This window comes from Cylas formicarius, unplaced genomic scaffold (genome assembly GCF_029955315.1).
Source record: "Cylas formicarius isolate icCylForm1 unplaced genomic scaffold, icCylForm1.1 PGA_scaffold_1__22_contigs__length_36826433, whole genome shotgun sequence".
Taxonomy (NCBI): Eukaryota; Metazoa; Arthropoda; class Insecta; order Coleoptera; family Brentidae; genus Cylas; species Cylas formicarius.
In genome coordinates this window covers 32,576,818-32,595,273 of record NW_026844264.1, presented here as the reverse complement: position 1 = coordinate 32,595,273, position 18,456 = coordinate 32,576,818, and the positions used below count along the sequence as shown (strand labels likewise).

The window sequence follows — 18,456 nt, the reverse complement described above, 5'->3', positions numbered from 1 at the left end:
CGACAAAGCAAAGCAAAGGGCACACTTTTTCACCCTTTAATTACTTTAGTCATTGATTAAGCAGACTTGGGTCGCACCGTAAACCTCCCTTCGAGACTGCGTCTCTCTCAATCTGCGCTGTCGAGCTACTTAGCCTTATTACGGCCTTTGTGTGTCACCTATGCCGACTGGCGATTATTTACATTGAGTGTCCTGAAAGCGAAACGTGACTCCGACTATTGGCAGGATTATTTGCAGGATGCCTGACCAAGTAATTTTTAAAAATTGGGGGTGGCGTACTCTGCAATACATAGTCTGTTTGTTGATTGCACTAGGTTAATCACGCAAATAACTGATTTTAGGTATTTTTATTTTTAATGTGCTGATTCCAAAAATACTACCGATTTTTTTCTATCGGGTAATTGATATTAGTCCTGATAAAGGACAAAAATAAAATATGAAATGCAAATTTGCTACTTAAAATTAGATTATAATTAAATGTAATATTAATCACTTAAAAAACGAATTTCAATTTTTGGGGCTAAGGTAAGTGTCAAGGGTGCTTATTTTGAAAAATATTTTCAACGTACTGTCACTTCCGGTTTTTGAAATATTTGACCTTGAAAAAATATTATGCCTCCAGCTTAACCAATTTTGAATACGCATATTTTTGTAATTTCTGAAAATTTGATTTGTTTAGGATTGTGGATTGTTGTTTGGGAAAGTACGTTATGCTAAGCCATTCATAGCTATTCTTTCCTGTGGCTCGTTTTATTCATAATTTCGGATCGAAAAGGCAGTTTTAAGCTGACCAAAAGTTTACTAACTTTTGTTTCATCTACCATAATGCATAAATGTTTTCATTTAAAAAAAAAAATTCCACTACGAATTGCAAATCCTAATTTGCTAACCCTTAAAGCTCTAATTTTTGGATCGTCGGTTGTCAATAACTGCTGCAAAGTTTGTTATTGGTAGCTACTTAATTTTTCTATCAAATTTAATTAGATCAAACCGCGAGACAACCGATCGAGGAATATTGACGGCACTGTGTGCACTTTTAAGAAATGAACGGCTCCCGACGCGATGCCGATAATTAACTGATCGACATCAATTAAATTGCCATTACAGATGTTAATTGGAACGCGTTAAATACAAGAAAAGGACGCTAACATTTGCGCTTTTGGGCAGCGAGTAGGTAATTAACAGTGACATTTTGAAATCTGCAAAAATTTTGTCGTGTGAAGTGAAATCTTAAGATGATCACCTCAGATAAAAAAGGAAGTGTAAGAAATAGAAAAAAAGGTTTTTAATTAGAATTGCAATATTTGGTAAAGTTCCACAGCTGAGAATATTTTACAGTTATACAGAGTAAGTCACCTGACGTGTTAAAGAAAGATCTTCACAATCGAATCACATTTTTAGATTATGTTGCGGCAATATTTTTTCTTTGCTATATAAGGGGATCGTTTCAATTAACATGGACCCTATGCAACTGCTACTGCTAATATTATGCTTTACCAAAGGTGCCGGGTATGTACTCAATGGGACATTTTCAAAATAGATTGCACAGACTATTTTAAATATAACACTCTGCAAATTTTGCTTCATTCCATTGGCCTAACAAAGGACTTTATTAGATATCCCTTAATTTTTGAGATATTTCCGTCTATTTCAGGACATTGCCAAATATTGTTTGAAAAATAATAATAATAATTTGACAGTTATTTTTGTGGGTGTCTATTATTTGTAATCGGCTTACTGGACAGTTGGACAGCGTTTACTGTTATAGTTTGTTATTATTATTATTATTAATTAACAATGAATAATTAACGTGGTGATGTCGCTAACTTGCTAAGGAATATCCCATTGAGGCATCATCAATATCAAAAATGCTGTGAAATTCACGGTTAATATTAATAAATTAATTGTAAGGCCTAGAATTTCGAAAGGGGACTTGTTTTTTTCCAATGGGCATAAAACATGTTTGCTGGTTTATATAGTATGTTACATTGATAAATTACATTGCTACTTAAAATTAATAATTATTATTCTCGATTAACTCTGGCACTTTACTTTATAGTATTTTTGGTTAGTGTTTCGTAATTATTGAAATACCACAATAGCAAAATAAAATTTTTCAAAGCAATCTTGATGCAAATATTTTATGCCGCCATTTTTACAAAAATTTTGAAATAAAGCGAAGTATCTCGGAAAAATACACGTTGTTGCACTAGAAATAGCGAAATGTTGCTTATTTTTATAATAAATAAAAAAAAGCAGATTTTCAAAAAGGTCCAGGATCGGGTAGATTTCCTTCTGTTAAAGTCTTTTCCTTTTTTTTTCCATTTTTACATATTAGATTAGTATTTTCTCATATGAGACCTAATTTACAAAAAAAAACAAGGCACAAGTTTTAGCCTTTCGGAAATAAAAAACAAACACAAATATATGCGATATTACATTTATTGAGTGTCCAGAGTTTAATGACAAACCGAACTAATTCTTATCCTTTCATCTATACATAATGCTCCGATTTATCATCTAAAGTCTAAAGACCCGTGTTGCAGAATTGTAGCATTTCTGTCTCCAATTGAACAAGTTTTTTTATTTGCTTTTAACCCATTTTCTCAACGTTTGTTAGCGGCTTTATGCTCTGGGCTGCAATTGAATGGTTCAGAATGATTTTTGACACTTTGCTAGCTTTGTATTTACGAGGGGGTACCCATAAAAAACCCGAATTGAATTGCCGCACGCAGAGCTTGTATAGTACACCTTTCTGCCGCTAGGTTGCGAGTTCAACGCCACCTTCGTTTTAAATTTAACTTGTTTTGTGCACTTGTTGTTGTTTTTTTGTTATTTCGATTTTTTCGATGGCAAGTTTAAAAGTGCAGCTGTGAAATTTTGTTTTCTGCTCGGCAAAGTGCTGCTGAAACTGTTTCAATGTTAAAAATAAAGTGTACCAGTGGTTTGTTTGCTTCAAAAATGGCGACGAGTCAATTGATGACCGACCTCGTTCTGGACGTCCATCGACTGCTCGAATCGGCTAAAATGTTGAAAAGATTCGAGAGTTTGTGCTCACAGACGGTCGACAGACAATTGAACAATTATCAAAGATTAGTGGGTTGTCTTGGAGCACGGTTCAGCGAATTTTAACCGAAGATTTGGGAATGAAAAGAGCTGCTGCCAAGTTTGTTCCTCGTGTTCTGACTGGCATGCAAAAAGAACATCGAGTTTTGAATCAACGGCTTGAAACGGATCCAGATTTTCTTTCAAATGTCATTACTGGTGACGAGTCATGATACTATGGTTACGATCCAGAAACGAAGCAACAGTCCAGCCAATGGAAGACGTCACTGTCTCCCCGTCCAAAAAAATGTCGTCAGGTCAAATCAAACATCAAAACGATGCTGATTTGCTTTTTCGACATCCACGGCAAGCTTTTATCTGGAAGTTTTAAGAAGATTGCGCAATAGTATTCGACAAAAAAGACCCGATTTGTGGCGGACAGGGGACTGGTTCTTTCACCAGGATAATGCACCTGCACACACAGCCATTTCTGTTAAGCAGTTTTTGGCTAAAAATGGCATGGTTCCTCTGCCCCATGCTCCTTACTCGCCTGATCTCGCTCCGTGTGACTTCTTCTTATTTCCACGCATGAAAAGGGACATGAAAGGACAGCGATTTGACAACAACACTTCTGTTGAAGAAAGTGTAAAAATAATCTACGCCCCTGCGTTTTAAAATCTCCAATATCAGGTACGCCTGACCTTTTACTCTCCCTTTTTTCGCTTTTTTTCAGCCGAGAAAATTATAATGCAAGTCTGTTATTTGTTGGCATACCTGCCGCAGATGTCAATAATAACGCAAGACGTAAGATAAAACGCAATTTTGAAGGCGGTCTCAATACGTCCTGGGCGTGGCTTTTGATGGACTCCCACGTACCGGCCGGTAGGATTTGGAAAGAATAATGTGAGAAAATATTCGGCAGATTTAATTACGGCAAGCGATTGCACCCGAAAAAATCCTATTTTACCGCCTAATTTATGATTAACTTAAAAATTTAAAGACTTCTTTTTTTGTCAAATATTATAATATATCCTTGTTTTTTATGGTAATCTATAGAATATTAATGATAAAGTTTTCCCAGATCCGCTGTATTTCCACCATAGGCGTAGGAAAACTTTGTGCCAAAAAGGCATATTATGCAATAAGTGTGGTAAACGAGTTTGTTTGACACGAGCGGAGCGCAGCGAAGCGGGTTTTTAATGAACGAGTGAGTTAAAAAGTTTACCGAACGCGTTGCATACTATATTTTTTCTACGACCGTTAGTTTTTGGGTACATTTTCGCAAAACAACACGAATACATGACATGACCGTCAGAATTGACAAACGTCAAAATTCGAAGCATGGGAAATATCTCCGAAAACATCTGATTGCTCCCAAATCCGTGCGCTAAAATCCCGAAAATGTCCGAAGTGGCTCGGATTCATGGGAAACGAAACTGGCGTGGTAAAGTGACGCTTCCCGCATGCTAGATCTACGGCTAAATTTACTCGTTTTTTTTTTTACTCGTTTATTAAACACTCGCTCCGCTCGTGTCAAATAAACTCGTGAGTCAAATGCTATTTACCGCACTTGTTGCATAATATACTATTTTACCCATTGTAAATACGTTATTAAATAAACTTTGTTGTCATTTTTGACATCTTACTTGATGAATAAAGATAAATATAATAATAACTTATTTCCAATTTTAGGACTTTAAATATATGCCAAAACTTGCAGAAATGTTTGATAAATATTTCTTGTGATTGTATATTCAGGGAGTACCAAATTTACGTGTAACGTATACTGTTATATTTATATGTCGCCATCCACTTACAGATTAAAAAAATGTTGAATACAAAAGTTTTACCTATAAAGGTGTTTCGACAAAGTTCTCGATTATTTTGCTACGTTTTGTCTGGTTTAAATACCTGTGAAAATTAAACATTCGAAGGTAGAACAAAATAACTTTCACGTTAGCATTTCATTTTTAATACCTATCATTTGAATTTTTATTTTTTTTATTTAACTAACCTTGGAGTATACAATACACGAGAGCTTGTCAAAAATTATGAAATTGGAACAGAATAAGTTGATTTGTTTAGATTTTATCATTTTATCATTTATTTTTATAATTTCTTTGTAAGAAATATATATTATAATAGATATTGTCAAGAGACAAAAATATTGTATCTGTTTGGACTTTATTATTTATTATTATTAATACGCACATTGACAGTTAGCAGCATAAGAATGTTATACACATAATAAATATTTAGTTATTGCTGTGAACAATGCACTGTCCAAGCGACGTTTAAATACAGACAAGTTCGGCGCACACACAACATCTGGGGGTAAACTGTTCCAATAATAAGTCCTGTTACTTATAAAATGCGGGCGATGTGAAGTCCTGAATTGTTCCTTTCTTATTTTAAATGGATAACCACGTAGGCGTTCATCATTGCTTAACACTACAAGAGGCACGCCAGATGGAAATTGGTCATGCGCAAATGAGGTCCCCTCGCAGCCGACGCTGACTAAATGTATGTCTAAGTTGAAGTGGCCAGCCCGTTCTTTCCAGAACATCACAGTCACGCAACAACCATGGGTTCCAGACTGGGGAAGTAAATTCCAAGATGTGGCGAATGTTAAAACTATAAAAAAGGATTACTTTCTTTCAAAACTTAGATATTAGGATTAATATAAAAAAAAAATGCTCTACATGGTAAACTATTTAGAAAAATTGTCACAGTAATGCTACTGAATTCCGCTTAAAACAGGGAAACATACCCATTTTTTATTTTTTTTAATACCTGATATACGGGGGGTGTCCCAAAATGCAAAGTTTCCAAAAACACCCTGGATGTCAAAAATCAAAAAGGCTATGAAAATTCTGTTTGCGGTATCATTTGTTTCTCTAAAAAATAGGAATGTGTCGCTTCTATCTTCACCAATAAGAGAAAAGCGACTCCCTAGACCCATAGAAAAAAGGACACTCGGTACTTTGCCTAATTTTTATAGAGTGTAATTTATTAGACGCTTTTTCGTTGTTGCAATTTTTCGCGATGTCAACCTTACGATAACTTGTCTGAAAACCAGACGGTTAATACGTTCTATGATAACAATTATTATAAAAACGCCTTAATCTGTTGGATGAAATTAAATACAGCCTGATTCCGTCAACGGCTCGAGTGCCTGGCAATAATTCTCGCATACCTGAGCGATTCGTTTTTGCGGAGTTATGCGGAGTTATGCGAGCAAACGCAGGGGAAACGGGAACAAAACAAATCACTGCGCGGTTTGATTTATTCGTGTTTCGCGGATCCCAATTACGGCCGTTTGAAAAATCGACCTTGCCTCACTCACAAAGTGGAGGATAATATGTTCCTAATTAACTTTGATCGGCACTGTCGCTCGCAATTAATAAACGCGTTTGCAAAGGAGATATTTACGGCGATATGAGTTTCGAGCGAACTGAACTAGAATCTGATTAAAGAACTTGTTTGGGAATAATGGATTGGATGTAAATTTTCAAAAAAATCTCGTATACGTGATGAGAGCGCATTTGCATTTGTGTAAACTATGAGAATTAGGGGGTAAACATCAGTTTTTGAGAAATAATCCCTTTCATTAAGAAAATTATATTATTTGTGTTTCTAAAATGCCCTTTAATAAAATGAAACTTGGAGCAAAAATTATTATCTATATTATTTTCTAAGTTATAGCTTGTCAAACTTCGTTTTTAAATTTTTTATTTTTGACGCAGTGGAATAAGCTGATATTTTACATACAGCCCTGATTTATTTAAAATTATCGTTACAAAATGAAACTGTTTCAGAAATCTGTCACTAGAGGGCACTTTACCTAAAATATTTTTTTTATTTTCCCAGTATTTTATTTATTTACGCCGATATTGCAAAATGCAACAGATTGTCTTAAGCAATAATTGTTACTCCTGTTTCAAGTTCATAAGTGTCGTTTACCCACAAATCGACTTTTTTATTCTCGGTGGTACTGGATATCGCGATATGCACTTCTGTTACGGAAAAGCTAATGGAAATGAAGGCCAGCATTATTAACCTGCAGGCCCATATTTTTTGAAACTGTATGCTACAAATTAAAAAATTAAAAAAAAATGGTTTAAGTCACTGCAATAACATGTTTAATTTAAGTAACATAAATGCATTTAATATGTTCGAAAATAAAAAATATTAATAATAATCGGTATAAAAATCTAATTACAATTAATTTTCATAATGCCCACACTTCATTTTCTTATGCATTTTAAAAAATGCTACCGAACACGAACAAATACGCCTAACCTATTTCTAATGATTTCGCAACCGTTTATTATTTGTTGTCGTGTATCATTGATATCTGTTAAAGGTAGTTCACACCCTAAAGACTGCAAAAAGGTCTGGTGAGCGGGGCGGCCAAGCTAGAGGTCCACCCCGAGCTATCCATCGATGTTCAAATGTCTTATTTAGATATCTTCGTACAGCCAATGTAAAATTGGGTGGAGCGCCATATTGCATTAACCACATGTTTTGTCTCCACTGTAAGGATGCCTCTTCCAGCAAAGGTGGTAGTTGCTTTTGAAGAAATTGCAAATAAATTTTCCCATTAAGCGCGATCCGTTAAAGAAATGAGGTCCTATAAGATTATCCTCTATAATCAATGCCCATCAATTTTTGAATTTTTCCTAAAATTTGATTGCATAAAATTACTCTCAATTGCTCATCAACCTCATCGAGTCTTTGAACCCTTTGAACATGGAAATTTGGAAATTATTTTCATTCAAAACTGTAAAGCAAGTAATTCTTTCCTAAGCAGCAAGTTTTCTAGCACTGACGGGTCAGCCTCCACATTTTGAGGTATTCCTTCTTCACTGAGTGATCTCCATTAAAAATTAATCTAAATCGTAAGTCTAGAGTTTGTTTACTTAGGCGATCTTATATCTAAACTTATTTAAGTTCTATACTAAGGTCGGATGACAACACTCTCTTTAGCGGTACCTCATTGGTCTTGTATAGCTTGTTATCCCAGGACGATGGGAATTTTCAGCTTATCAGCCAATACATGTTTAAACCGCAGTGTTTGATAAATATATGTTTCTTCCATGAAGGTCTAAGTGCAGTGTTGGGTTTTATTTAGATCGGTTTGAAGGTTTCTTGAAGCTGATGTTGGGTCAGACTGTGATGCCAAAACAGCGGTGTCATCAGGGTAAGTAGTTTTTGTTGTTGCTGAGATATAGGTTTTAGCAGCCCTGTTTCACCAATAAATATATCGTTGACAAATAGTTAAATTCTGGAAGTGGTGGTGTGGTAAAAGCTTCTTTAATTTGCAGGGCAGTGTGCCACACCTTGTCAAAGGCATGGGGTATTTCTCTGTTTGTTTGGTTAACCAGCCTGAGTACTTGTTCTACCGTACGGTGCACTAAACGCTGATTACTCTGCATACATCCTAAATAGCTGTTCAAATTTTTTTGTAGACACAGCTAGCAAGTGTTTTGGTTTTATCATACCATACGCCCAAATATTTCACTACAGAATTAGAAATAACATCACTCTTCCCTATCCAGATATACTTAACTCAACCTTTGCCTATTCGGTCCATAGAAACCTCACTCACGCCGATCGTATATACATAAATTCATTACTGTGTCACCATCCAGCTCAAAAATCTTCCGTAATTAATTCAAGTTTAAAAATTGATTAAAAAATATATTTCACCAGAAGCACTTGCACAAAAAAATCAGGAAAAATCAGGGACAAAGTACCTACAAATATATTGAAATTAATTAAATTGTTTACCAGATACGGATGTTTAATGTTTTTTACTTTACTTTATTTTTCTTACCTGTCCAATTTTGATTGCCCTGTGATTGGATGGATCAGTTGTTAATGTAGATAATGCCGGTTTCGTCGAATAAAAACTTTTTTCTACTCCCGTCTGTAAAATACCTAATTGCCCATCGATCTAGCGTGCGGGAAGCGTCACTTTACTACGTCAGTTTCATTTCCCATAAATCCGAACCACTTCGGACATTCCCGGGGTTTTACCGCAAGGATTTGGGAGAAATCGGATGTTTTCGGAGATATTTCCCACGCTTTGAATTTTGACAATTCTGACGGTCATGTTAGTGAATGTATTTGTGTTGTTTTGCGAAAATGGACCCAAAAACTAACGATCGTAGAAAAATTATAGTAAGCAACATGTTCGGTAAACTTTTTAACTCACTAGTTTATTAAAAACTCGCTCCGCTCGTGTCAAATAAACTCGTGAGTCAAATGCCGTTTACCGCACTTGTTGCATAATATACTATTATACCCTTAGAACTAGGAAGAACAAAACGAAAGTATTTGGTGTTGGTTACTTTTGAAAAATAAGATTTAATAGACTATGAAAAGCAAACCAATAATAGTGACCGTTACCCTGGCTTAAAAATATCTCTTTAAGGGTATAAATAAAAATACGTTACAGAAATGGAAAACTATAGTTTGCCGAAATCTGAACATGTGAACTGAAATATCAATATCATACCATATCATAATTACCCCCCACTTATTACCGACTTTCGTTGTAACAGAGAGAAATCTGACGCTAAAGAGTTCATTTATCACACAATGTGAATAAAAAAAATAACTTTTTTAGTTTTAGTTAGTTTTGGAATTGAAGAAATATGAAAAAATAATACACAATAGTAATTAAGTTTTCGCAAAACGAAAGGAAAACTCTGAAGCCGATATGTTTCGATAACATGGGGATTTAATTAAAACAACAGTGACCCTTCAAAAAACATCGAAAAGATAGGAAACTGGATTTTTTAATGTTTATAAAATTGATTCACCCTAAATTTTATATAAATATAAATAAGAATGTATAAAAATTATAAAATTTTATGCTATTTGTTTCTTGTATAAATTGTTTTTTTTTTTGGATTGGCTTTTTGGCTCAATTGCTATTCAATATTGCAGAGAAAGACCGTTTTGTTTTAGGAATTTAAAATATTAAATAGCATTGGACATGATGAGAAAAGTGTGGAGAAAATGGAAATATTCAGTATTCCTACCAAAGTCCGCATCATATTAGAACATTTTTTTATTATTATCTCAATCTTAAAAATTGAAATAAAAACAATTAATAAATTAATTAATTTTATCATATGATATAGACTTTAAAACAGATTAGACTGTCCTTTTTTATAGAAAATAAACTAAAGAAATGAATTTTTTATAGAATAATACTATGTAATGTGCGATGATCTTCTTATAAAATGTACTGTCTAAAATTCGTTTTTGTTGATTCGAACTTGCTAAGGTTTCGCCAATCAGGCTGTTTGCTTCTTCATCCTTCTTTCTTCTTCTTCTTCTTCTTTCAGTTAAGCTCTCATTCTCCTTTCTTCTTCTTCTTTCAGTTAAGCTCTGAAAAAAAAAAAACCGACGTAGGAGGAATCCAGAAGTTTTGTATTGCCGTAGTCTGTGGAAGTTTCTTTGAATAATTCGAAATTTCTTTAAAATCTGACTTACTTTCCATAGAAATAAAAGATGCTACTACCAGGTGACTTCTTAGAATAAGCAACCAAATGCTAGAGGGCGTTATTGTGTAAATATTTCTAAAAGGCACCTGGAAATCAAAGTCCGAACAAAAACTTTCCAGGCAGGGGCGAAGCTTTCCGTTTTTTGTTTTTAATTAAAAAAAATCGAAGCCTCCCATCCGAGCATCTCATATTATCTTTCGAGTTTTCATAAAAACGAGCTCGAGCCGAGCAACGGGCCCGTTCCGCAAATGGAATTTCGAGAATTTTCCGACTACGATGGAATCCTTTAACGAACTAATTTAATTTTTGTGATATTGCATTCCACGGCGTGCCTCACCGAATATTTTATGCTCCCGTTCGGATATAATATCTGTTCGAGCCATCGACGTCGGACCCGAAAAGCCGAAATGTTGGGGATGCTCAAAAATTCTTCGAGATTATGAAAACTGATATTACGGAAACAAAAAAAAAAAGGTAGCGTCTGCGTGTGTGTCCGCTCTTTCGTTTTTAATTAAGTCATCTAACAGTCTCAAGTGCGCATGAAGAGACCACTTTAATTGTCCGTTTTGTGTTTTATATATTAACCGTGTGTGTTACTATAGTCTGTTTCAGAAAGATCTAGAGTAATAAAACTTCAACAGAATAAAATGGACTAGAAACGACATTCAATATTTTCACATTGGAGTAGTTACCTATCGCTGTTTTAAAAACTTTATTATGAAAGATTTTTTGCTGGATCTGCAGGTCTTACTCTGGATATCATTGTCTTTAATAGATTTAGCAATCTTTGATTGTCATGAGGAAGTCAGAGTAACTAACGGATATCCTTAAATCTCTCCTGAAAAAACGTGAGTCAATGCCCTTAAAAAGTTAAACGCACTAAATTGGTTAACGACTGGAATTAGCACAAGGAGCTTCGCAACCATATGGTATTTGTTGTAAGATCTGAAAAGCCAGCTTACCTTCACGCTAATTGAAATTTACCGCTTACTCCGGCAGATCCAAATAGAATAACAAACATTTTGGAAATATTTCAGTTAAGTGTAATGATCAAATCCCGATAGATGAAAATAGTAAATAGGATAACACTAAAGAATTTCAGTTCACCCTATGTTCGGTTGAAGATACGGCTTTGCACAGTATCCAGAGCAATGCCTGTGGTACAAATGGAGTAACGGCGTCTATGTAAGAATATTATAGCCCATTTATTGACTCCTACATTACTAATATCATAAACAGCTAAGTTGTTCAAAACTAGAAGACCAGAAATGGCATTTCTTTACGCAAAACCAAAACACCAACAACATTTTTCCACCATTTTCTGAAATTATAGAAAAAAACTTCCGAAATTATTCCGGTTGTGCAGAACGGGTTTCGCAAAAGGTTTAGCTCATCTTCAGCCCTTGCGGTGGTTATTAATGATATTAATGAGGCCCATGATCGCGGTCTAGGGAGTGTCCTTGTATTGTTTGATTACTCCAGGGCATTTGATACAATTGACCACCGTCTCTTGCTATCCAAACTTAGCTATTATGTGGTTGAGAATGAATCATTAAATCTTGTCAGATCCTATTTTTGTGAAAGGGCACAAGAGTTCTGGTGGACGGTTTTTTTCAGAGACCATTAATGTGCTTTCTGGGGTGCCCCAAGGCTGTATACTTGGTTCTCTATTTTTGTAATCTACTGCTAAAACTTTTATAGTTTCGGTTTTCACATGTTCTGCAGGGTGTTCGGCACAACGTGTTCTATAGTCAAAAATATAATAGACATAAAAAAAATTGAAGCTATAGACTTCAAATCTAACAGATAAGGGAACATTCACACCCATATCTAAACCGTAGAAACTGAGAGAAATCAAGACTTACCAAGTATTTTTTAAAAATTTTCAAAAATTTTGTTTTTCTTATTTTGGCTTCTAAAAAAAACGTTTTCTGGAAAACTATTAACTTTTATTTCAAGCATTTCTTCGATTATATAGAGGGTTATTCAATAGTAGACAAAAATCTAAAATACCCCGAAAATTGTTCTCTTTTGGAGTAAATTTCTAAGATACATGGGTAATTGGTTTGAATGTTATTGTACACCGCCTCAAGGGCTAAAATTTTTGTATTTACGGTTTTCGTGAATCATATGCGCTGTTCGAGATATTTAAAAAAATCCAGATGAAGATCACTATTTCTCGCCCTTAATCTATCTGACTTCATTTACTGCGTGGGTTCACAAAATAAGTTTTTTCGCGAAAACCATTTACTCTATCCGAAAAATTCATATACCAGGCAACGTTGGAGATATAACCCCTATTATATACAGGGTGTGTCGTTTATAAGCAAAAAATCTAAAGGATTTTCAGTTTTCCTTCTATCATACGGGGTGCGCGAGATATTTGAAAAAATCTCATTTTAAATCGCAATTGCCAGTACAAATTTTAATGCAAAAGTTCAGCGAGATGTAATAAAATTACATCCATTTTTCGAAAGTTCCGAAATCGAATTTTTCGAAAGTATACGCGCTTGGCAACGAAACCTATTTTTTTTTCTGGAAAACCATTATTCCGATCGGCAAAATCCTTTAACCAGCAGACGCGGAATATCCAGTAACTTTTCTTACAGGGTTTTTCAGTTATGGACAAAAATGTAAATGGCCCTAAAAATTGTTGTTTTCCATAGTAAATTATTAGCAGTAAATCAAAATTTGTAGCAAATATGACTAACTGGTTTAAACAGTATTATAGACCCCATCAAGAGCTACAATTTTTGTATTTACGGTTTTCGTCTACCACACACGTTGCTAAATATTTCAAAAAACTGCATTTGAAAATCACTATTCCTCGGACTCAGTCTAGACGCGATGACGTCATTGACTACGACAGAAAAACATTATTTTCTCGAAAACCATTTACTCCATTGGAAAAATTCTCAGACCAGCAAACGCTTGAGATTCGGGATAACCTTTATTTAAGGCATTTTTCCAATTATGTACCGATTAGGGCCAAAAAGTCATAAAGACCCTTAAAATTGCAGTTTTCGTGGGGAAATTATTAGCTGTAAATGAAAAACTATAAGACATGAGATACTTTCGTTTAAACAGTATCGCGCAAGTTATTTGAAAAAATATAATTGCCCATCGTTTTTTTCGCTAAGCACTATAAACTTGCCCCGTCCAGTGACAGTTTTTCGAAAGTAATCTTGTTAATTACGCAAGCCAACCGGGAAAAAATAAATCGTTTTCCGTCTCACAAATTTATTGACACAACACAATTCACACATATGACGTTTGGTTTCACGCTAGCTCAGCAATCCCCGCCATCTGAGGGATTCTTCCAGCAGATTGAAAAAGATCCGCTGATTGTCGTTACTTAAATGCGACACCCTGACTAATATTTTGTCGATACTACTCGACGACTTTATAAACGTACTGATGTAGACGTTAATGAAGGTCGCCATCAAGTATTGCCCGTCGAACCTGTCCATGAAACCGCCGTGTCCCGGGAACGTATCAGCGAAATCTTTCACTTTGAAACCCCGCTTGAACCCGGACGCGCAGAATCCGCCGAAAGGAGCGACGAGACTGGCGAAAAGCGAAATGACTTGCACGTGCCAAAGAAATGGATACGTCTCGAGTCTGAACGGTCCTAAGCGGTACGCTTCAAGCTGGAACAAATAGCTCGGAGTGCAGTTATTGCTCATTACGATGCGATCGTCCGTTAGTATAAATTTCGTAGGACAAACCAGATACTCTGCCGAACTTAACAGGTGTGCCAACAAACTTCCCAATACTACCGTACCGAGAGCACCACCCAAAAACCCCTCTATGGTTTTGCTGGGCGACAATTCCGTGAGCGGAGTTTTGCCGAACAATTTCCCGAATAGATACGCGAATATGTCGTTGAGAAAGACGATCGATATGGGTACGATGAGCCAAACGAGGCCTTCGAAGGTATTCTGGACCACCGTGTAACTTTGGAACACGATGATTATGCAAAGGAAATGGGTCCAGGCTAGCAGACTGAACTGCTGTCTGGTAGCTTCTCTTTTCAATAAATTCGTGAACCACACGAGACCCAGGAAGTAGCAACAGAACGAGAGGACCCTGTGGTACTTGAAGAGAGCGGCGAAGAATTCGTATTTCGTGGTGAACGCGACCAAGTATTGCGGGAACGTTTCACCGCAGAAGAAGTAATTGGCGACGATCACGAAGTACCAGTTGAGCAGTCGGAACGACGGTATTTCGGGCACCTTTTTGCTGGCGTACGCTATGGCGATGATTTCGTGAAAACACTTCACTTGGACGACCAGCGCGGAGAGCAGGAACGCCGGAAGCCCTATGTAAGTGATCAACACGAAAAAAGCAACGCCGCATGCTGCAGTAATCGTTCTCTTTACCACGTTTCTTCCTGCGAATGGGCCCGCTGACGTCATAGTAGCACATCAACTCTTAATCACCTTAAAAAAACAATATAAGTTATCATAGTTAATAAATAAATCAGTTGAACTGCTAATATACAGAGTACTACTGTTCCTAAAAGAATATTTTGACACCATGTTATATGTTTTTGATTTCAATGACGAATCGACGCAACCAATACCCATACAAGTTATTGATGAAATAACCGGAAGTCAATAGGAGACAACTCAGTCTTCGTAGGAACTGAGAAAGAAATTATTTGGACTTCATCACCAGTCGCCACGGTTAAAGTGAGCAGTCGAAAGGCGAACTGAGTGCTCAAAATTTCAAATCTGATAGCTAATTGACTTTGGGAATTAACAAAATTTTCATTGCAACAATTAAATTTTGACAGCTGTCTTAATGCTTAAACTAAATGCTGTTGTGTGGCGTAAAAACATTGATATAATTTGTTTCTGAATTCGAAAAATATAAGTTCAAGCTATATGTACAAGAGCAGTCGACGAATATGGTTAGAATACACAATTTAAAATTATTCAAATGTATACAGGGTGCCTCCAAACAGCGGAACGAATATAACATACATTTTTTCAATGAAACACCCTATATTTAAATTTTGTTTTGAAATCCTCTTTAAGTTCTTCAACTCTTTTATTAATAACAATACATACCTAAACCTATTAGTTCTTCAAATATTTTATTTTTTCTAAAAAAATATTCATGTTCATACAAATTACAATATCGCCATCATTTTTTATGGTAGCCATGATTTTTGATATTAGCGTTATTGGAGGAAATTTGAACTGGATCCTACAGGGTACTTTTTAAATTGAAAAATATCCATTTTCTTAAATGGCACACCATATATATGATTATTTTCTCTGAAAGATCTTACAAAAACCTACAACTTTTATTATTATTTTTATATATTTAATACTTTTAATACTATATATTTAATATTTTTCAATTTATTTTATTTTTTCCAGTATTACCCTTTTTTCTGTCTAAGACTGTTGCTATGATATTAGTTGGCCTTGACGATACTATTAGCCAACAAGGCTCTGTTAAGATTACAAATTAACAGGAGAAATAATTTTGTTGGAGCCGTAAATAAAGGAACAGATAGTCATTAACAATTTTGGTGACAATAACGCCCAAAATTAAAATTCATTAAAAAGTAAATAATAATAATAATAATAATAATAACATCTTTATTTTTAGCAGTAGGCTAATATCTATCACAATTTAATAACAACTTTGGTTCACTTTCATCACAAAAACCATAATATAGATGCTTATATAATTTCTAAACATTTTTGTTTAAATTGAGATAAAGTACTACACCTTTTGCAACTGTGAAAACTAGTATTGTTTTAGAAAAATTAAAATATTGGAAAAACTATTAGGTATAGATATGCATTATTTTTATTATTGCTATTATTAAAAAAGTTGAGAGTTTCATAACGAATTGAAAACAAAGTTAATAATAAACTGTTTCCTATGAAAAAACGCATATTTTAGTGGTCACGCTTGTTTGAGACACACTGTATACTTCAAGATAATTTTAAATTGTACACCCTAACCACCTTCACAACTTTTTTATTTACCATTTTTCCATAACTTTTGAGAGCAATGAGATAATTATTTTGACTGTATCGTTGACTCAGTACAAGTGCTACGATGAATAAAAATTTCTTCGACTTTCGAATTTGTATTTTTGACATTTTGACGCTACACTTAAAGATCTATTTGTCGTGTTTGAAAAAATTTGGAAAACATAACCTGAAAACAATGACACATCCTAAACATTTGATTATATTGCTTGTAAGTTTGCTTCTTTTAATATTTTGTTATTCTTTTCGCTGGATTTTTGTTAAGAGCTAAATCCTTGTAAAATTTATGTTTAACTTAATTGCATTTATCCGGGTTTGCAAGACTTGCGCTTAAATTTAATCTTATCAGATCCGCATGCAAACAAGATGAATGCGGGAACGCAATATTGACAAAAAATTGATGTTTGAACTATTATTATCTTGTCGAGTGTTTTGTGCGTACTTACCCCTTTTGCAGCGCAATTTTTGTTTTGCGGCAATGTCAATGTCACGTTCAAACTATAGAAGGCTGAAGTTATGCCATAGAACATGATTTTGTGAGAAATTTTCATCGCAGTGCGGGACTCAAATATTCGTTTACATTTTATCGTAAAACTACATAGACTTGCGTTCATAGAAATAGGTTTTAAACTTTTTACTTTAACCATAACACCATAACCAAAACCTAACCTAATATAAAAGCATAATATTCGTTCAAGGTTCAAACTGGAAAATATTTTTTTTTTAAATTGTAAAAAGTTTACTCTATTCGCGCAAGTTTCTTAAATACCAAGTCACCAAATTTTGGGAGACGATTTTAGGCAGGAAGTTTATTGCGGACATAAAGATAGATAAAAAATTATTGTTATCCTAGATATTTCAAACATTAAAAAAATGTTTCTGAGACCTCTAATTTTTGAAAAGAATCTTATCGCAGACGCTTGGGTCGTATCGCACTGATACGGTCCTGTGTTCTAAATAATAGATAGAGGGAGATGGAATTTGATGAGATAATATTGTTTAATTTACAAGGAATTAAATGTTTAGGCACTTCGTTACCTACGCGATGACATCAATTGATGTAGACAGTGGCACGAAAGGAAACGTACAGTTGTTGTGCAAGTAATTGCGTTGCATTAACTTAGGTTGCGAACTAGAGGTAGTAACAATATTTAAACAACAATAATTTGATAACAAATATTCGAGAATTATTTGTTGAATTTAAACATTTTAACTGGACTATGGATATTTAAATAATCAGTAAGGATACTCACTTTAAAATCGTTCTTCGCTTGGGTATATTTTCGATAATTTCTGGTTTGTGCTAATAGAACTGTATGACATCGTAGCGAATTGTAAGAAAATTGTTGCTAAAATAAAGTAACTACTGCGTCGACAACCGTTATCGCAACCCATTTGCTCATGTGCGGGCGTCACTTACTGAAGTCTATAATGACTGTGGATGTTATGCGTCACACCCGTCTAAATGTTGGTAGGACAGGACATTATTTACTTTTCCGCGAAGGTCTTGTTTATTTCTTCAATCCCAGCGGCATTAATTAATAAATGTTCAAGAAAGTATTTAACAATTTGCTGCTAAAGTTTAGGGAAACAACGAATTGTGCGAACAACAGGAGAAACAGAACTTGATTTATAGAATAAAACAAAAAATAAGCTATAGTTCGCAAGCTCGAGCTGGAGCAGTACAAATAAATTAAGTGGGGTGCTTTATAGGTCCATTTTAAAAAGAAAACGTCATATGAACATTGGTCCTCTCTTTTAAGATATAATTTACATATTTTAGTCAAATTTTTCACACAGTATCGAGAGGCATTATTTAGAGCACCACATTTTTTTTTAAATACACCAGTGGCGGGCGTACGGAATGTCACCAA

The 18,456-nt window shown here is 34.8% G+C and overlaps 1 protein-coding gene across 2 annotated transcripts; it reads right to left on the bottom strand.

Annotated features, from left to right (window-relative positions):
- Positions 1 to 13,788: 13,788 nt before the first annotated feature.
- On the bottom strand, positions 13,789 to 18,000 carry LOC132696588 (phosphatidate cytidylyltransferase, photoreceptor-specific-like). 2 transcript variants are annotated; one of them, XM_060661499.1, is made up of 2 exons: positions 17,836 to 18,000; positions 13,789 to 15,007 (listed from the first exon to the last, which is right to left on the bottom strand). In XM_060661499.1, the coding sequence occupies exon 2, from the start codon at positions 14,981 to 14,983 to the stop codon at positions 13,850 to 13,852; it is 1,134 nt and encodes a 377-aa protein (XP_060517482.1). In that variant the 5' UTR covers positions 14,984 to 15,007; positions 17,836 to 18,000; the 3' UTR covers positions 13,789 to 13,849. The 2 variants fall into 2 exon arrangements, with proteins under 2 accessions (XP_060517482.1, XP_060517483.1); XM_060661500.1 differs by lacking the exon at positions 17,836 to 18,000 and adding an exon at positions 17,029 to 17,107.
- Between the last annotated feature and the right edge of the window lie 456 nt (positions 18,001 to 18,456).